The sequence below is a fragment of the Rhineura floridana genome, chromosome 10, assembly GCF_030035675.1.
Source record: "Rhineura floridana isolate rRhiFlo1 chromosome 10, rRhiFlo1.hap2, whole genome shotgun sequence".
In the NCBI taxonomy this organism is placed as follows: Eukaryota; Metazoa; Chordata; class Lepidosauria; order Squamata; family Rhineuridae; genus Rhineura; species Rhineura floridana.
The window spans coordinates 84688672-84706897 of NC_084489.1; the positions used below are offsets into that span (position 1 = coordinate 84688672).

At 46.0% G+C, this 18226-nt stretch overlaps 1 protein-coding gene and 1 long non-coding RNA gene across 4 annotated transcripts in view; one reads left to right on the top strand and one right to left on the bottom strand.

The window, feature by feature from the left end:
- Nucleotides 1-70: 70 nt before the first annotated feature.
- Nucleotides 71-10292, top strand: LOC133365406 (uncharacterized). 2 transcript variants are annotated; one of them, XR_009758205.1, is made up of 4 exons: nt 71-410; nt 3182-3268; nt 8873-9077; nt 9311-10292. It is a non-coding gene; the product is annotated as an uncharacterized LOC133365406 (long non-coding RNA). The 2 variants fall into 2 exon arrangements; XR_009758204.1 differs by having other exon boundaries at nt 9485-10292.
- Nucleotides 10293-13127: 2835 nt separating this feature from the next.
- The window catches only part of CCDC13 (coiled-coil domain containing 13), a 48216-nt gene continuing 43117 nt past the window's right edge, over nt 13128-18226 (bottom strand). For both annotated transcript variants that reach the window (XM_061587350.1, XM_061587349.1), the window contains one exon: nt 13128-13750. In XM_061587350.1, the coding sequence (XP_061443334.1) occupies nt 13591-13750 (160 nt within the window). In that variant the 3' untranslated portion in view covers nt 13128-13590. The remainder of the gene's footprint in view (nt 13751-18226) is intronic.

The following is an 18226-nucleotide window of genomic DNA, read 5'->3' on the forward strand; positions in this document are numbered from 1 at the left end:
GGAGGAGCACTGCAGAGAGGGGGGTTGGCCCGGGAGCTGCCTGTCAAAACGATGGCCCAGAGAAGCAGCTGCAGCAGCAGCCAAAGCTAATTCAGGGCACAGTGAACAAGGACAGGGAGAAACCAGCAGCCCCAAGGCACCTGATCCACAGGGCAGAGTTCTCTCGTAACGTTACTTCCTGGTTATTGATGCTGCAAGGCCTCCGGCTTCTGGGTCAGCAGTATTGAATTGCTTCCCTGGGACATACTCCTCTGGAGCTGCCCCTGCCCGGACTGGGAGGATTGCTCTGGAGCAGTAAATTGGGGACAATCGACATCATCGCTGAACACGCAGCAAAGAGAAGTGCATGAAGGTGCCTCTAGACGGTCGGCATGTTGCCGGAGGGATTCAAGGACATACCGGAATGTTAGGTTTGAGCAATTACAGTGGATTAAAGGGCTCTGCTGCCCTGGGTGCAACAGTTCCACTTTAAAATAAACCCAGATTTTATGTGGTTTGGAAAGTGACGGGGAAATGGCACTGAAAAACAAACACCCCACAAGCAAATCAGGATGGATGCCCCTTGTCATATAACCACCCTGTAAAGAAATCAGAACAAATGGCCTGAAGGCAAGGGAAGTCCACACCTGATTGTAGCTAAGCCAGTTTGGGTCTGGTCTGTACATGGATGGGAGACCATCCTGGATCGAAGAAAGTGGGATATCCCTAGAAAGAAAGAAGGAACATACAGGCAATATGATTTAAACTAGGAGTTTTGGTCTGAGGGAAATAAGCTTCCACAAATAGAGACGCTGAAAACTCACATCTCTTTCTTTGTCCTTAATGGGAAATTGTCTGATCTCTGGCTCTGCAGTACAGCACGGAGAGGGTCGGGGTGGCTCTGCAGTACAGCACGGAGAGGGTCGGGGTGGCTCTGCAGTACAGCACGGAGAGGGTCGGGGTGGCTCTGCAGTACAGCACGGAGAGGCTCGGGGTGGTGGTGGCATGGAACCCTTGCAGGGACTTGGAACAAAAGAGGCAGCTTCTTAGGAGCAAAGAATTCCTGGCTCTCTCGCTCCCTTCTCCTGCCAAGCTAAGCCTGAGGTGGAAGCTAATGCAGAGTCTGAGTGAACCCAAAAGGCTCCAAAGGTGCCATCTTAAAGAGAAAGTGTGCAATTTGCTAGTGATTATTTAGAACAGCCTTTGCTGGCCTGGCACCCTCCAGTCATTTTGGATTACAACTCCTGTGAGCCCCAGCCAGCATGCGGATCACTTGAATGAAGTTCGCAGAGCACTGTTGGTCCACAGGCTGCCACTTGGCTACTCCTGCATTCATGGACATCAAATTGAGATTCTGGCTGACATTTCTTCAGACTAGGGTGGGCGAGTCTGTCATTTTCATTTTCTCTTGTTTTCTCATTCTTCCAAACTTAAGTTCAGTTCCACATCAGGTTGCAATTAAAAAATAAGAATTCTTATGAAAATTTATCAGTGAATCACTCCTAATAAGCAGATGTTTGTAAGCAATTTCCCCTAATATGCAGATTTTTGCAAAGCAATTTTCCCTAAAATAATGCAGTTTGTAGGTTTTTTCAGCCTGCCTGGGATTGTTGAGAAAAGAGAATGCTGGGATGCACCTCAGAAAGGATACAGTAGGGCCCCACTTTACAGCGCTTCGCTTTACAGCTTTCTGCTAAAGCAGCGATTGTCAATTGCAGAAAGGCCCCGCTCTTACGGCGCTTGTTCTGCTTTTATGGTATTTTTTTTTGCTGTTGGGCGCCATTTTGGTCAATGTTAGTCAATGGGTTCCGCTTTACAGCGGGGGTCCGGAATGTAACCCGCTGTATGAGTGGGGCCCTACTGTACTGCAGAGCTGGAAGAAGTTCAGAAAAGGGGTGATAAAATGATTAAAGGGCTGGAGCGTGTCCCTAAGAGGAAAGTTTATAGTGTTTGGGCCTTTTTAGTTTTGGGGGGAAAGGTGAGTAAGGGGTGGCATGACAGAGGTGTATAAAATTATGCATGGTGTGGAGAAAGTGGGTTCAGAGAGAGGTTTTTCTCCCTCTCTTATAAAACCTGAACCTGGAATCACCCATTGGATTGGCTGGAGATGCAGGAAAAAGACAAGTGAGCACTTCTTCACATGGTCCATAGTTGAAACGAATGAATTTGCTTCTGCAAGATGTTGTGAATGGGATGGCTACTGACTTAGACCACCTTTAAGGGGGCTTAGGGGGCTTTCAGGCCACCTGTTTATTGAATTCTTCCCATTTTGTTTGCAGGCAGATTAGATGATGTTGGCTATTTAACGAGCATTCATTCTGATTTGTTTCCAGGAAGGTTAGATGACGATGTGCTAATTCAAGTGTTAATCCCACATGTTCCATTACATTTTCTCATCACCACTTTCCTTATCACAAAAAGTCCAAACTTTGGGGGAAGCAGGTGTGTTCCACAAGACCACCTGCTCAACCTATAACTGCACAACCTGTATGTCATTAAATCCCACCAAAAAAATAGGGGAAAAGCCCTTAGACAAATTCATAGAGGAGAAGGCTATCAATGCCTACTAGCCATTAATGACAAAATACTACGACCAGGTCCAGAGACAGTATGCCCCTGAATACCAATTGCTGAAGAGCATCAATTAGAGAGGGCTCTTGTACATGTGACCTGTTTGTGGCCTCCCCACTGCCTCTGGTTGGCCACTATAGGAAACAGGATGATGGACTACCTAGGCTTTTGATCTGATCTAGGGGAGCTCTTATAGTTTTAGTCACCTGGTAAGCCACAATACAAAGGGTTTTTTTAAAAGATGTTTTAATATGTTTTAAAGATGTTTTAATATATTTTAAAGTCTGTTTGTTAAGATGCTTTAGAGTGCTTTTAGAGTTTTTGTTTGTCACTCTAGGCTCCTACTGGGAGGAAGGGCGGGATATAAACCAACCAACCAACAAATAAATAAATAAAGGCCAGGTGGGTCCTCAATCATGCAGCCCTGTTCAATTTTCAGTGTGCTCCAGCTCCGGGTTTTCATCCAGAGCTATCCAAGGTGCTGAAAGTTTTAACCAAAACCCGGAGAGGATTCACTGCCCCACTGACATTGGAGCCACCAGTCTCCACTGGTGTGCTCTCAGACTTACCTTGACTCTCCAACACAGTCTTCGCTCTTCTATAACGCAATCTGTCTTCTTCCTTTCTTCAGTCTCCTCTGCCTCCTTCCCAGCCAAAGTCTTGCTTTGCTTCCAAAGCTATCTGACCGGAGATCTGTCTGATGCCTAACAGAGCTCAGGTGAATGTCTAGTGGTGACTCTGCTTTCAACCTGCCTTTTAGCTTGTAGCCCTTCCACAACCTATTTTGGAGATGGTGACAGAGGTGGGATTTCTTCCTGGGCATCCAACATGGACCAGGTTAATGCGTTCCGCCTTCTCCTAAATGTTTGGGATGGGATTGTCTTTGCAGGTATGTTACATAGCAGGCTGCTAAGGGAATAGAAGGTGAAACTGAGGAGGGGATGGGGAAACTGGAGAGAAACAGAAGGAACAGTGTTGTTGCAACTGAACGGGTATGGTTCTTCTGCAGCCAAAAAGCACAATGGGGTGCCTTGTGAAGGAGGGACATCTGGAAGATGATACAAATGCGAGCAACAGCTGAGACAGCCAGGAAACTGCCCTAGAAATCAATGGCAAATTGGATCTTTTGTCTCAAAAGAAAGGACTTTTACTGTGGTTACAAAAGTGTGGTCACAATCCTGTTGAACAGGGAACTTCAGCAGTTCACTGCGTCACTAGAGCAAAGGCCCACAAAAACTTCACCTTGGAATCTGGAATCCATAACCCCCCTTTTGCTGTTGGGACACAGGCCTAGAACATTACTAATCACTTTTTAACAGTAGTAATGAATTGAAAAGTTGTTTTGTGAAGCCACTAGGCCAGATACAGTAATAACAACCCAGGTCATTTTGGGAGCCTGTCACTCGAGGCCACATGGGCTCGAACACTTTTTGTGTGTGCTAGGACTTTTTCTAACAGTCTTGGCCATAGAATAGCAGGCTTCCTACTGTTTGTTTTCTTAAAGTGCTGTTCTACGTTCCCATTGTCCCTTAGATTCAGTGTGTTACACCTTCATAGTACAGCTTTTGTCATGAGTTGTGTATTTTTAGGACCCACCCTATTCTTATGATTATAAATGGCTTTAAAATATTTTAATATTGTTTTTATATATTGTTGTAACCTGCCCTGAGACCTTGTGGTGAAGAGTGGGTAAGAAATTTAACAACAACAATAATAATATAGACATTTCTCCCATATTCCTTTGCCACCTCCTTTGACCATCCAAGGATGCTGACTCGACATGCATGGCCCCTCTGTATGTCATAGGAGTCTCTCTAACAGTCTTCTGTAGAATAGCAGATTTAAAGTGGTGTGCTCCTTCCCTTTTGTCTCTTAAATTCTGCTCTTACTAAAAATCTTTAATTTGGTGTTGTGGCTTGCGGTGACTCTGTGTCAAATTGTTTAGGAGCTATTTTGGCATTAAGCAGTACATAAATTAATGTAAAATCATCATCATCATTCCAAGGGGAGATATGATAGCACTCTTTATCCTTGAAAGGTTGCCACACACAGGAGGGCCAGGGTCTCTTCTCGATCATCCCAGAGTGCAAGACACGGAACAATGGGCTCAAGTTGCAGGAAGACAGATTTCGTCTTAACATCAGGAAAAGCTTCCTAACTGTTAGAGCCATACGCCAGTGGAACCAATTACCTAGGGAGGTGGTGGGCTCTCCAACACTGTAGGCATTCAAGAGGCAGCTGGACAGCCACCTGTTGGGGGTGCTTTAAGTTGGATTCCTGCATTGAGCAGGGGGTTGGACTCGATGGCCTCAGAGGCCCCTTCCAACTCTACCTCTATGATTCTAAGCCGCTTGGAATGAGGCTACATACCTGTGCCTGAAGAGAAATACACAGAAAGCAAATGGCCCTGATCCATGGAAGCAGGAGGGATCCAGCTGGCCGTTATCTCACCCAGGCAGAGATCTGGCTCACAGCTCTGGCCTTCCTCCCTGACCAGAGCTAGAAGAAAAGGGAGGTGGTGGCAAAAAGCTTATAAACAGAAGCAAACAACCTCACTAGGCAGTTGTGGGCACGGCTTCTCTACCTCACTCTGATGGAGGAAGGATCCACATGGTCCAGACCCCGGGGTGGGGGGAAACCCGAGGCCTTCCTGTTATTGCTGAACTTGACTAGACTCCTAACACACACAGAGGGACCATCCATGTAGACTCAGCATCCTTGGATGGTCAAAGGGGGTGGCAAAGGAATCGGGAAGAAACTTTCAGATTTCTTTTATCCTCCATCTAGGCAAGCAAGAGGCATTAGTAGAGCTAACATTCCAGGCAGGCAAAAGGAGCGTGCAAAGCAGGGCCAGTGAGGGCCTGGGGAGAGGGTTGTGGTTAGAGAGGGGGTGTGGTGTGAGGAGAGTCCTGAGGGCCAGATAGAAGCTGGGAGAGCTGCATTTGGCCCCCAGCCTGATTCCAAGTCGCTCAGAATGAGGCTACTGTTCCCATCTTTGATGTATGGGATGGGATTGTGATATGTGTGCATCCACCTAAATAATGTGTACGAAAGTGCATCTGCTATTGCAATGTGTGCATAAAATGCATTATATTAGGGGAAATAACATTTAAGGTACATTATATTGGGGGAAATTACATTACAAAAATTGAGGAAAAAACCCCCATGGGAAATTGATACATTTTCATGAGGACTTGTTTTTTAATTGCAAATTGATGCAGAAATGTGGAGAACTGAAATAAGACTGGGAAATGCAGAGACTGCAGCAGGACACATTCTGGCAAGGGGTCTCCAAATGCTAAAAACCTCTATGCTTGGCCAGTTATCAGGATTTGGCTTCTTTTGGTCTCCTGGACAAGGAATGCTGGGCTTATCCACATGGGAGCCTAACTTCATACTAAAGAAGCTGCTTTTACCATCACAATAGCCTTTCAAGGTCCACACTTCTTGCCCAATGGCAGCTTCCAGTCCACTGTTTTCCTTTCACACAAGTAGGCATTCCTCTGGAAAACTTTAGTATCGCTGTTTCCTTGTGCCCCCCCCCAATTTTACATGTTTACTCCCTCCTGAGTATTCATATTGCTAATGGAGATGTGGAGGGTTTTTTTGTCAGTTTCATTGTTTCTTGTCAATTGCATGCCTCTCCCAGTGGGAGCAAACATTGAAGCGAAGCGCCTACACTAGGAGCGCAGCAAAGCTGAGACTGTTTCCTTTCCTTTTTGCATTATAATTGGATTGGGGTGATATGGATTTAAAGGGGGAAACTGTGTTCTAGCTTCTGCTTGCCTGTGTCATGTGAACCATGTGAATTACAAAGGGATGCAAGTAGCACCAGACACACACTACATTGCCATGTGGATGAGCCCTAAATCTCTAAGCGGCAGTTAGAGGACAAAGAGAGGAGGATGTTTTTCCAAAGCCCATTGCCAGCTGCCTATCCCCTTTCCCAGATTCAAAGCACCCTTCTTTGTCCAGCACCTGGTTGGTCCCTGGGACATCAGGCCAAGGGTGGACTGGCCCATGCTACAATCGGATTATATATAGGTAATAAATATCTGCAAACATTAAAAATGGACTTAGAATAGTGGTGATGGTGGCAGAGTGAAGGGAAAAGGCAATCTGTCAGCTCCACAATCACCTCCTCCACATATATCTCTGCCCTATCCTTTGCTGTTTTGCCGTGGGGCATTCTTGTTAAAATAAGGAGATATAAATAGGTGCCCAGGCAGATCACCCGCTGCGCACAGGACCGCGATCACAGCTGCTCTTTCAATCCCTTGTTTGCAAGGACGGCATTCTTTCCTTCCAAAAAGGCACAGGGTGGGCTGGAGTCTGGTTTCAAAGGCTTAAAAAGCAGCTGCGGCTGCAAGGAGGTGGACGCTCTGTGCACGTTTCCAGCAATGCTCAGTGTCGAGTGCCATTGCCTGCTCGGCAGGCCCCATGCATTCCTAAACTGCCTTCAGGCATCTTGGAGGTGAAAATCGACTTGGATTCCTGTTCTGAACAGGGGGTTGGACTCAGTGGCTTTACAGGCTGATCCCAACTCTATTATTCTATGATTCTAGACACAAGCTTCATGGCAGTGGAGTTGCTGGGCCCAATTTTTCACTCCTATCTAACATATTCCACTTGTATTTCTTACAATCCTCCACAGATATTGTGTCCTATTACAGCTGTGCTCCTTTCTTAAAATTAAAAAAGAAAAGGAACCTAGGTAAATAGGGGTCCATCCTACTTCCATTGTCCTTTGGGCAAATATACCTCAGCCACTGTGGTATGATGATTAAGACTAAGAGTTGGAACTGGGAGAGCAGGGTTCAAACCCATCTGGCCTTGAAGCTCATTAGGTGACCTCATTAGGGCAGGTCACTCAATCTAACCTACCTCACAGGGTTGTTGTGAGGATAAAAAGAGGAGAAAAAACATATATGCCACCTCGAGCTTCCTGAAGGAAAGGCAGGATGTAATGTAATACATAATAAATAAATAAAACTCATAAGAACAGCCTGCAGCAATCAAGCCAATGGTCTATGTAATGCAGCATCTTGTTCTCACAGTAGCCGACCGGATGCCCCAATGGAAAGTCCTTAAGCAGGACCTGCGCTCAACATCACTTCCCACTGGTGGTTCCCAGTAGCAGACATTCAGAGGCATGCTGTCTCAGCAGCCCATCAGCAATATACAGTAATCACTCAGTTAACAGAGTCGATGCATTCCTGGACATTCCTTCTTTAACAGAAACTTTGGTACCAGAGGTAGGAATGACATGGAAAGAACAGGGATAGGTTCCTATACCTGCTCATAGATGGTGGGGGCAGCTCCAGCAGGGGCTTTAAGGGATGCCTACCTGCACCTACCCACTCCTCCTCCTCTCCTTCTCCTCCTCTGAATTGTATTGGATTTTTCCAATGGCCCATCAAGTCCAGCATCCTCTTCTCAGTGGCTAACCAGATGCCCGTTATGGGAAGTCCACATGCAGGACCTGAACATGAAAGAGACTCACCCTACTTGAGATTCCCAGGAACTGATAGTCAGAGAACCTAGTGTCTCCAACAGTGGAGTGCTGAACATAGCCATCGTGACTAGTAGCCACTGATAGCCCTTGTTGTTATGTGCCTTCAAGTCGATTATGACTTTTGGCGACCCTATGAATCAGTGACCTCCAACAGCATCTGCCATGAACCACGCTGTTCATATCTTGTAAGTTCAGGTCTGTGGCTTCCTTGATGGAATCAATCCATCTCTTGTTTGGCCTTCCTCTTTTTCTACTCCTGTTTTTCCCAGCATTATGGTCTTTTCTAGTGAATCATGTCTTCTCATTACATGTCCAAAGTATGATAACCTCAGTTTCATCATTTTTGCTTCTAGTGACAGTTCTGGTTTAATTTGTTCTAACACCCAATTAGTTGTCTTTTTCGCGGTCCATGGTATGATAGCCCTATCCTCCATGAATTTGCCTACTGAAATTGAAATGGTGGTCATCATCACTACATCATGTGGAAGCAACACTCCATAGTCTAACTAGATGCTGTCGCCAGTAGTGTAGTGGCAAATTCAGAAGTACAGAGTCTCTTCCTGATAGTCACAGCCATCGCCCCTTCTAAGATTATCCAACCTTCTAAGATTACAGAATAATCTGTCCAGGCTTGAATACTGCTTTCTGCTTCTCTGTCACTGTCACCATTTGACTGTATTTTCTCACTGCCAGAGATATTGCTTGAATTCCTGAATTCATTGTCTACACATTTATCTCCTGCTGCTACCAAACTACCTGATGATGTATATGGTGTGTTATCAGGATTCATTGTCTCTTCTTCTGCAGTTGCAGTATTTCACTCTTCACCGCTTGGCTTTTTGAAGTAGGAACTAATAGGAACTCCTTTCAACTCTGATTGGCTCCAATCAGCAGGAAACAACAAGGAAGCAAGTTAGAAGACTCTTCTCAGTGGCTAACACGCTCCCCTTCCATCTGATTGGCTCATAGGACACTGGAGAGACATAGGCCCCCTGCTGGGACTCCCAAAAAAGTAAGTGGTCTAAGACTGCCTGAGACCCTTGATGACTACACCCCTGGCTGTCACTATGTGAGGAAGTACTTTCTCTTGTCTATCCTGAATCTGCCAACATTCAGGATGTCGCCCCATGTTCTAGCATTATGGGAGAGGGAGAAAAATATATGGCTATTTTTGGCCTGCATTCAGTTTTGTGGGCAACAAGTTGGGAAGACCAGTCTTACAAGGGTATCCATTCTCCTTTTCAGATTTTCCACATGGGCAGACGTTTAGCAGTGTATAAAGGGTTGCATGCCTGGCTATATGGAAAGCAAACCACTGCCCCAACAACCTCATTCTGCCCTCAGCCAGCCCCAACCTGCCTGCCTCCCTACAACCAGTGCGGAGGGTAGCCCTGTTAACTTCCCCCTCCTCTGTCTCAGGTAGAATGAGTCGGTTCTGCCTGCCATTGGCTCTTGCTCCACCTGCTGTTTGGGTTCCCTGCCTTCCATCCCACAGTCCCAACCGGCATCAGCCACCACCACGTTTGGAAGAAGAGCCCCGTTTTTGTGGAAGAAATCTCATTTGCATGATGAGCAATGTGCAACAACTAAGGCTTACCTAATTGCCCCCTCGGAAATTATCCTCTGCATTTGTCACGTGAAACAAGCCTCGTGCTTGTATTGATTTTGCAACAGAAAGCACTGAGAGTCTGCATCCAGAGGGTAAGAAGGTTTTATATTTTCCAGAGTCTGCACAACTTGAGTTTCCAATTGTTTCTCCAACAGAACTCCCTGTTTTCTAACACCTCTCACTGTTCTTAGTTTGGCTGCCAAGAAAGCTTTTTTTTTTTTTTTATGTGTTAGTGTGCAGAGATCTGAATGAAAACTGCCACCCAGCCCCCTTCTCTCCAGGAAGTCTTTAGAAACTGAGTGGAGAGGAGAAAACATCATGATTCCAGCAACACATCTGCCTCTCAATGCATGTATATGAACATTAAGGCGTTATGTGGTGCACAGCCTGCCCTTCACCTTTGCGGTTGGTGGCATTCATTGTTGAACATATACAACACACTTTTTTTTTCTAGGATCTGCTTAGCAGAAATTACATGCCCTCCGTTTACCTTTAAATTATGTGACCAGAGTCAAGAGATAGCTAAATCACTCCCTTACAATGGCTCTGACTACATGCCAGCACTTCTCTTTCATCTCCTTAAAAGCTTGCAAACCATTTTTCTTAAAAAAAAAAAATCAGCCCATGCTTGACAATGGATCTGCTCTTCCCATTTCGTCTTCTTTTCTTTGGAAGCTTTATATACTGTGTTGCTTGTTCAACTATTGAATTATTGTGTCATTATTTTCGCTATTTTAGTTGCTTTGAGCAGCCCGTGGAAGCTGGAGAAGTGAGGTATAAAAGCTTAAAAAGTAAAACAAGCCACGCCTTCAGCCGTGTCTTATAATGACGGGTGGAGGAGTGGGAACTGTTTTAAGGCAGAGATAGATAACATGCGGCTCTCCCTGACCACTGGCCCTGCTGGTGGGCTGACGGGAGCTCAGTCCAGCAACATCTGAAGAGCACCATGCTGGCAAACGGAGCCCTGGCATGCTTATTTCTTATAATGAAAAGCAGCCTGTGATTTTGGATGATGGAACAATGGGGGGGGGAGGTGCTTGCCTTTTATCTGCTCTGGCTGTCCCCTCTCCTCCCTTCCTCCAAAGTCACTCCCCTTGAAGCTGCTTTTCACCCCATGAATTTCCAGGAGCATAGGCAGAAGGGTAATTATGCATCTGGAACCCCGTGAGGAGAGAAAGCCGCTACCGCATGTTGTTGCTACACAGAAAAACTTCCAGAGGGATAGAGTCAAGCATCTCCTACTCAGTCCTCCAGTCTTTTCTATTTGGTCCTCTTCTCAAGCCCCATCTTTCTCCAGGATGCTCTCCCCCAGCCCTGTTCTGCACCCTCCCTGAGTGCTTTTGCCTGGCTGGGACTGTGAAGATGCCTTTTGCTCACTTGGCTGGAGAGGTGCATGTGTTTTATGTTCATGTGCAGAAACCTCTGATCTTGCTTGGCTAGGAAAGCCTACTGTACAAAGGTAAAAGAGTCTCATCCATGGATTTTGCCTCTGGTCCCACTCTTCACTGGCAAGTGGCTCCTGGAAGGTTCTTCAGGACAGAATGTAGCCCTCACACTGAAAAAGGTTCCCCATTACTGCCCTAATATTAGTTCTGCAGGCAACAACTATTTAGGTGGCCTTGCCACTTTAGGAGCAGTGCACAAAACAACATAATGTAAGAAGAGCCTGCAGGATCAGGCCAGTGGCCAACCGATACCTGTGGGAAGCCCACAAGCAGCATCTGAGTGCAACAGAACTCTCCCCTCCTGCGGTTTCCAGCAACTGATATTTGGAAGCACATGACCTATGAAAACATTGCTCCCCCTCCACACATAACACACACAAATGTCTGGGTTACTTCTGCTGTCTGGTTGCCCCGGCATAAAGCCTAAGGCAAGCTGCCAGAGTGCAAAACAAACACTGAACATGATGCTTTCGTTGAGTGTTGGCACCTCCTGTAGGACTGCCTCTTCCATGGGCCTAATTCAAAAGGAGGAGCTAATAGTGACTGTTTGGAAGGTCCCCATCACCGCTGATATTCTCAGTGAGCCATTTTCTCTAGTTAATTTATCTGATCTCATTTACCTGCAGGTGATCTCCCCCGACTCTCACCAGTCCCAGGCGGTATGGCCAATGGTCAGGGATGATGGAATCCAGCAACGTCTGGAGGCAGTGGCGGCTCCAGTGTTAGTGGGGCAGTGGAATCCACTCCAGGTTTTAGTCAAAACTTTCAAGGAGCTGTCCCAGGTGCTTCTGTCCAAAAGTTGGACTAAAACCCGCCCAGAGCAGATTCCATTGCCCCACTGACATGCAGTCAGCAGCTGCCACTTTCTGAAAGGTCACATAGGTTCCCCATCTCTGATATAAAGAACTCTGGTACTAAGGGGAACCCTATAGAATGTGCGTGTGTGTAAAATGCACAGGAATGGAAGTTTTATCTGACTCAGTCGGCAAATAAATCTCCTTCAAAACTTCCAACTTACGGCCTAGAGCCATGGTTATAAAGTTTTGCAACGGTATGGAAAAACAGGTGGAATCTGTCAGTGACACCTCCACTTTCCTTTACTCTACAGGCCACAATGGCTCAGTAGTGATTGAAAGACATTCCACATATGACCAGAGGCGTTTCTCTTCAATTATTCCAGCACTGAAAAGGAACTCCTGGGTTGCACTTTTACACAAACAAAGCCCTGGGTAGTAGGCCATGTTCTCTGTACTTTGGGATGAATTTCGTTAAAGAGAGTTGAGGCTACAAGGCCACACTCACAAAACCTTTCTATGCATGCCACTATCAAAGACTACCTGATCTATATTATTAAGGAGCTAGGCAGCTGATACAAATCTAACGTTGGAATGGAGACCCAGGAGAGGGAGGCCTTGCATAACTTAGGGCATCTGTACTTTCCTCAAGACCAGAAAAAAGATCCTGAGAGTGTAATTTTATAAGGAAAAGGGTTCATCTGAGCCTAAGATCAGTCCACAATCCTGAGAAGAAAATTTGCAGAAAGCAGCACCAATGCAATGAGGCACAGATCAAAATTATAAATAACAGCAGCAAGAGGTGGCTGGACAGGTGTTGCTGGTACAAAGAAATCCTAGGGCACTTCAGACAGCCTGTTTATTGAACAGTCATTCTGATTTGTTTGCTGGGAGATTAGATGTTGCATCAAAGCAAGTGTTTATACCACACTTTCCAGTGTATATTCCCTGGTCACTTTCCTTACTGAAAGAAGTCTGATCTTTCGGGGAAGAGGGCTTGTTGTGCAAGACCCCTCCCCCCCCAACTATAATTGCTCAACCTGAATTTGCCAATATGTGATTGAACCCCACCTGAAAATAGTGACAGTCTGGACGTGCCCCTGGAAGGCACTGGTTGGGAGGCACACCTGTCTGAAACACAGTGAACACCTGTCCTTTCCTTGCCTCTCTAACTGACAACAGGAAGCAGAGCAGAAATAAAGAATGCCCTAGTGTTTTGAGAAAATAAGTTACCGTTTTATCTTGTTATGGCTTTGCAAAGAGTGATAAAAATGTCCTGTATTTACAGAGTTAAACAGAGCAGCATTGCAGGCCCATAAAGGTGCTCCAGCTATTTTCTACACAGGTGAATTGTTAAGCGCAGCTGATACAGATTCCAGAACTCATGCTAAAAGAGAGTAGGCCTAGAGTTCCACCAAATACCACTACATGTACATCCTTATGGATGAGAAGAGCTAACCTCTCATTTTCTCTTGTTGGCAAGAGTTTGCTACAACATCAGCACCTTCAACAGGATCAAGAGCAGGTCTATTTCTCACTCACTCCTGCAAGTGTTTAAATAAATATCATTTGGGGGGGACAAACCTGCCAATATGCAAACCAGGAGATCCCAAGCACCCTGGAATTCCCTAATGACCTCCCCCACGTCCCTCCGTATGGCACTTTAAAGGGCCTGGCTTAGTTCCTGTCCTGCTTCTGCTGTCTCAGAGCTTGCAGGAAGATCTCCTTCACCTGACCCACAGTCTCCTGGTAAACCCGGAAGTCTTCCTCTTTGGTCTTCACAATGTCCTGCAAAGCACTTTTCAGGCCTTCGTTCTCATCCGTTTGGATTGCGAGCCTGCAAGGACACAAACAGTCGTCTGACCCTAATATAGTAAAGCAGATACATGCTGAGAATGGAGGACACCCTCCCCTCCAGGCATTCTTTAAAAAGAAAATCAATATAAAAAGGGGGGGGTTCTCCCTGTGATGCTGGTCAATACAATTTCAGTTTTCATTTATGTTCAAAGGAAATTTCTAACCCTCGTGGCTTTGGGAGTGGGGGTGCAGAAGTGTAGCGATGTAAAAGAAGGGCCAACTAGGGATGGGCGAATCTGCCAAGTTTTCCCCAACATAAGACCACTTTCCCACATTTCCACGTCAGTTTAATGCAAATTTCTCCTAAGAGACAAACATTTCTGCAAAATGACTTTGCACAATATAATGCAATTTTGTACACTGTTTCCACTAATGTATGCATCCTTATGCACACTTTGCCCCAGTGAATGCTTTTTTTGTATACCCAGCTAGGGAACCGCAATGCAAAATGTGGAGAAGGGTGAATTTTGAAGGCTGGCTGTGTTGCGGGACACACATCCTTTTGGAAAGTGCGAATTAGGTAGGCTGAGCACTGTAACTGAGCACTGAATCGAATTACCCCTCACCTGCCATCTCTGGTGCCTACTGAAAGCTCCAGACGTAAGGCAGAGACTTGGGCCTCTGCACGTATTGGCAAAAGCAAAGGCTGGGTCTACAGAGAATGCTTTACTTAAGCTGATACCCGCCAGAGGTGGATCTGGGGCTGGGAATTCATCTGCAAAGAACACAAGAGGAGCTCCGCTGGCTCAGGCCAAGAGTCCATCTAATCCAGCATCCTGTTCTCAGTGGCCACCCAGAGGTCTCTGGGAAGTCCCACAGGTGCTGCTCAGCAACTGGTATTCAGAGACAGACTGCCTCTGGCCATGGAAGTTCCATTGGCCATCATGGATAACAGTCACTGTCAAACCTTTCCTCTGTGAATTTGCCCACTCCCCCTTTCAAGCCATGTAAGCTCGTGGCCAACTTCCCACAGGGCCATGGCAGCCACGCAACCCCTCCCTCCTCACTACCCTCTCCCCACATTTTTCCAAGGCCAGGGGGGGGGGTATGTGATGTTCCTATATTAATGTATATATGGTAAGTGTTGGTTGTTTAGAAGATACATGGTAAGTGGAGTGAAAGAGGAGGGGGAGTGAATGGGCAGTAGAATGCTAGATGATTGGCTGAGTGTTTAAAATGGCTGAACGTATAAAAGGAAGAGTGAGAGTGGAATCTGGGGGGGAGAAGAGAAAGAGTGGGTTGTTTGGTGGGTTTCAGAGAGTGGTTTGCCAGGAGAGAGTGGAGAAGGAGGGGGGTGGAGTTCGGATTAGTATTGAGTAAAACCATATGCTTATGTGCCTTAAGAAGAAATCTTGTTAATCTTGTTAGCTTTGTTATCTGTAATAAATACTTAATTTGGTTTACCAAAGGCCTGATCCTTCGCTGGGGTTTCACAGGCCAGAAGGGAGGGTAAGGTAATGACCAAGGCTGAAGGGAAACTGTAACAAATGGTGGCAGCGGTGAAGAGAATAACAATACCAGTATTCAGAGTCTCTGGGAATACTAGTATTGGGACGTTACTGGTGGTTGCCTAGCAGGGGGATCTGTTGAGATCTGTGCTAGAGCGGGGAGAGAAACAACAAAAAAGGACAGTCCAGACTGGTGGAGTCCCTGGTGGTGCCTAGTGACAGGCAGTAGCCACGCGCAGGTAGGAACCTGACAGGGAGAGCCAAGGAAGGGCGTCACACGTGGTGGCAGTAGCGGTGGGATACGAACAACAGAGAATCCAGATACGAACCAAAGAGAGTCCCAAAGACACGTGGTGACAAAGGAGACTACGTCACAGGTGTTGGCTGTAGCAGTGAAATACGAATACTAGAGAATCCCTACCAGTGGTGTGGCAAACAGAAATAACAAAACAAGATTACTTGTGAGAGTGACTGGCAAAGAGTGTATGGCAAAGAGTGAGTGACCATGGCTGAATATATAAAAATGAAAAGAGAGGAGCTGGTGGAGAAGTGCATAACATTCAATTTACCTCACGAGGGTAAAGGGGTAGATGAACTGAGGGTAGCACTAATAGGATTTGCAACTGCCCAGCAAAAACAACCTGTCAGGGAAGAGACCCCAGAAGGATATTTAAGCAATCCCGCTTATATAGAGTACTTGAGAGAGAAGTTAAGATGGGAGGCTGAGGAAAAAGACAAGCAGAGGGAGTTGGAAGCTGAGAGATTGAGGATGGAAGCTGATGGGAAAGACAAGCAGAGGGAGTTGGAAGCTGAGAGATTGAGGAGGGAGGCTGATGAGAAAGAAAAGCAGCGGGTCTTTGAGGCTGGGGAAAAAGATAAACAGCGAGAGTTGGAAACAGAGATTGCGGATGGAAACTGAGAGAATGAGAGTGGATGCGGAATTACAGGCAGAAAAGTTAAAATTTGAAAGAGAGAAGTTTCATTCTGATGAAACAAGAAAGGACAGAGATGGAGCAAAAATAAAAATTACTCCAAAGGACTTTGCTGTCTATGAGCCTGGTCAAGATCCTCAAATTTATCTCACAACCTTTGAAAAGGCAGCTCAGTTGTGGGGGCTACCTGAAGATAAATACATGCAGTATTTATCAAACCTGATTAAAGGGGAATTGGCTGAGGTATACCAATATTTCCCCTCAGACAGGCCCGTCACCTATGCTGAATTCAAAGAAGCAGTGTTTAAAAGATTCAGACTGAGGCCTGATTATTTTAGAAAGCTTTTCAGAAACTGCCAGATACAGACAGGGAGGTCTTTCGTGGAGCTGGGGGCAAAACTGATGGACATATTTGGGAAATGGCTGACAAGTGCAAAAGCTCAGTCTGTGGAGGAGGTGAAAAACCTCATGATATTGGATCAATTATACCATCAGTTACCACCAGAAATAAGGCTCCTGGTCAAAGGCCGTTCCCCTACATCGGTGCAGGAGGCCGCAGAGATGGCGGACCACTTCGCCTCCAACAGAACTGGCTGGGTGGGGAAAACATCAAGAGATTTTAAACCCAGACCATATAATGCTGGCAGAAGGGATGTGGTGCCACAGCGAGTGAGTCCTCCAGTAAAATCTGAAGGGCACAGGACACCCCAGAGTGGATCTGTGTACCCTAAAAGTGAGGAGAAATTATGCTACAAATGTGGTAGACCGGGGCACCTACGTTTTCAATGTGAGGTTGCCAACCCCATTAGTAATCCTGCTCAGACAAGGGCAGTGAAAACAGAGCCCAAGGCTTTAGAAACAGCGAAAAAGGTTCAGTTCTGCCAGATAAACTGGACAGAAGTAACAGACCTTGATTCAAGTCTGAGAGAGGAAGTGAGTGTACAAGGGGCAAATTATTGGGCATTGCTTGATACTGGTGCCGCTCAGACATTACTGAGGCCAGATTTAATAAAATCTGAGGTAATATTACCTCAGGAAACTGTGACTATCCAAGGAGTGAGAGGTCAACCAGAAAGTTTGCCTGTGGCCCTGGTGGAAATGACCTGGAGAGGCCGAGAGGGCCGATATAAAGTAGGCATTAATGCCCAGCAACAAGAACCAGTAATACTGGGAAGAGATGTAATGGGAGCCCAAGGAAAGATATATGTAGTGACCAGACAGCAAATTGGCAGAGAAAAAGAAGCCATATTAAGGGGGGCTGAAACAAACAGGGTGGAATCTGTTAACCAGCCTCAGGTCACCATAGCAACCACTAGCAGGCCTGCTGAAGGAGACAAACTGTATCAAGTGGTCTCTGATAAGAAAGAAGCAGATCAATTCAGGGAAGAGCTGCATAAAGATATAAGTTTGAAGCAGATAAAGGAACAAGCTCTGACCCAACAGATTCCTTTCACTGACAAACTGAGGAATCAAGTTGTGTGTGAGAATGGGATTTTATATAGACTGTGGATGCCCGCTGAGAGAAAGGATGAATGTGAACCAGTGAAGCAATTGATAGTACCTAGCAAATACAGAACCAGATTGCTAGAGGTAGCCCACGATGTCCCATGTGCAGGACATCTGGGAATAAAAAAGACCAAGAGGAGATTGGCTGCACACTATTATTGGCCAAACATCTCCAAAGATGTAAAACAACATTGTGTATCTTGTGGTATCTGCCAAAAGGTGGGAAAAAGTGGAGTAAAGACTAAGGCACCCTTAAAGCCCCTTCCTATAATTGGACAACCCTTTTATAGAGTGGGAATAGATTTGGTGGGCCCTTTTTCCAAACCCACAAGGCATGGCAAGAAATATCTATTGGTGGTGGTGGATTTTGCCACCAGGTACCCAGACGCAGAAGCACTAAGATCTGTAGAAGCCCCTGTAGTGGCAGAGGCTTTATTAAAAATCTTTATGAGGCTGGGTTTCCCTCATGAAGTGCTGACGGATCAAGGCAGTGTATTCATGGGAGAAGTGATGCAATGTATGTGGAAATGTTGTGGTCTAAAACATCTAAAGACCACTACTTACCATCCC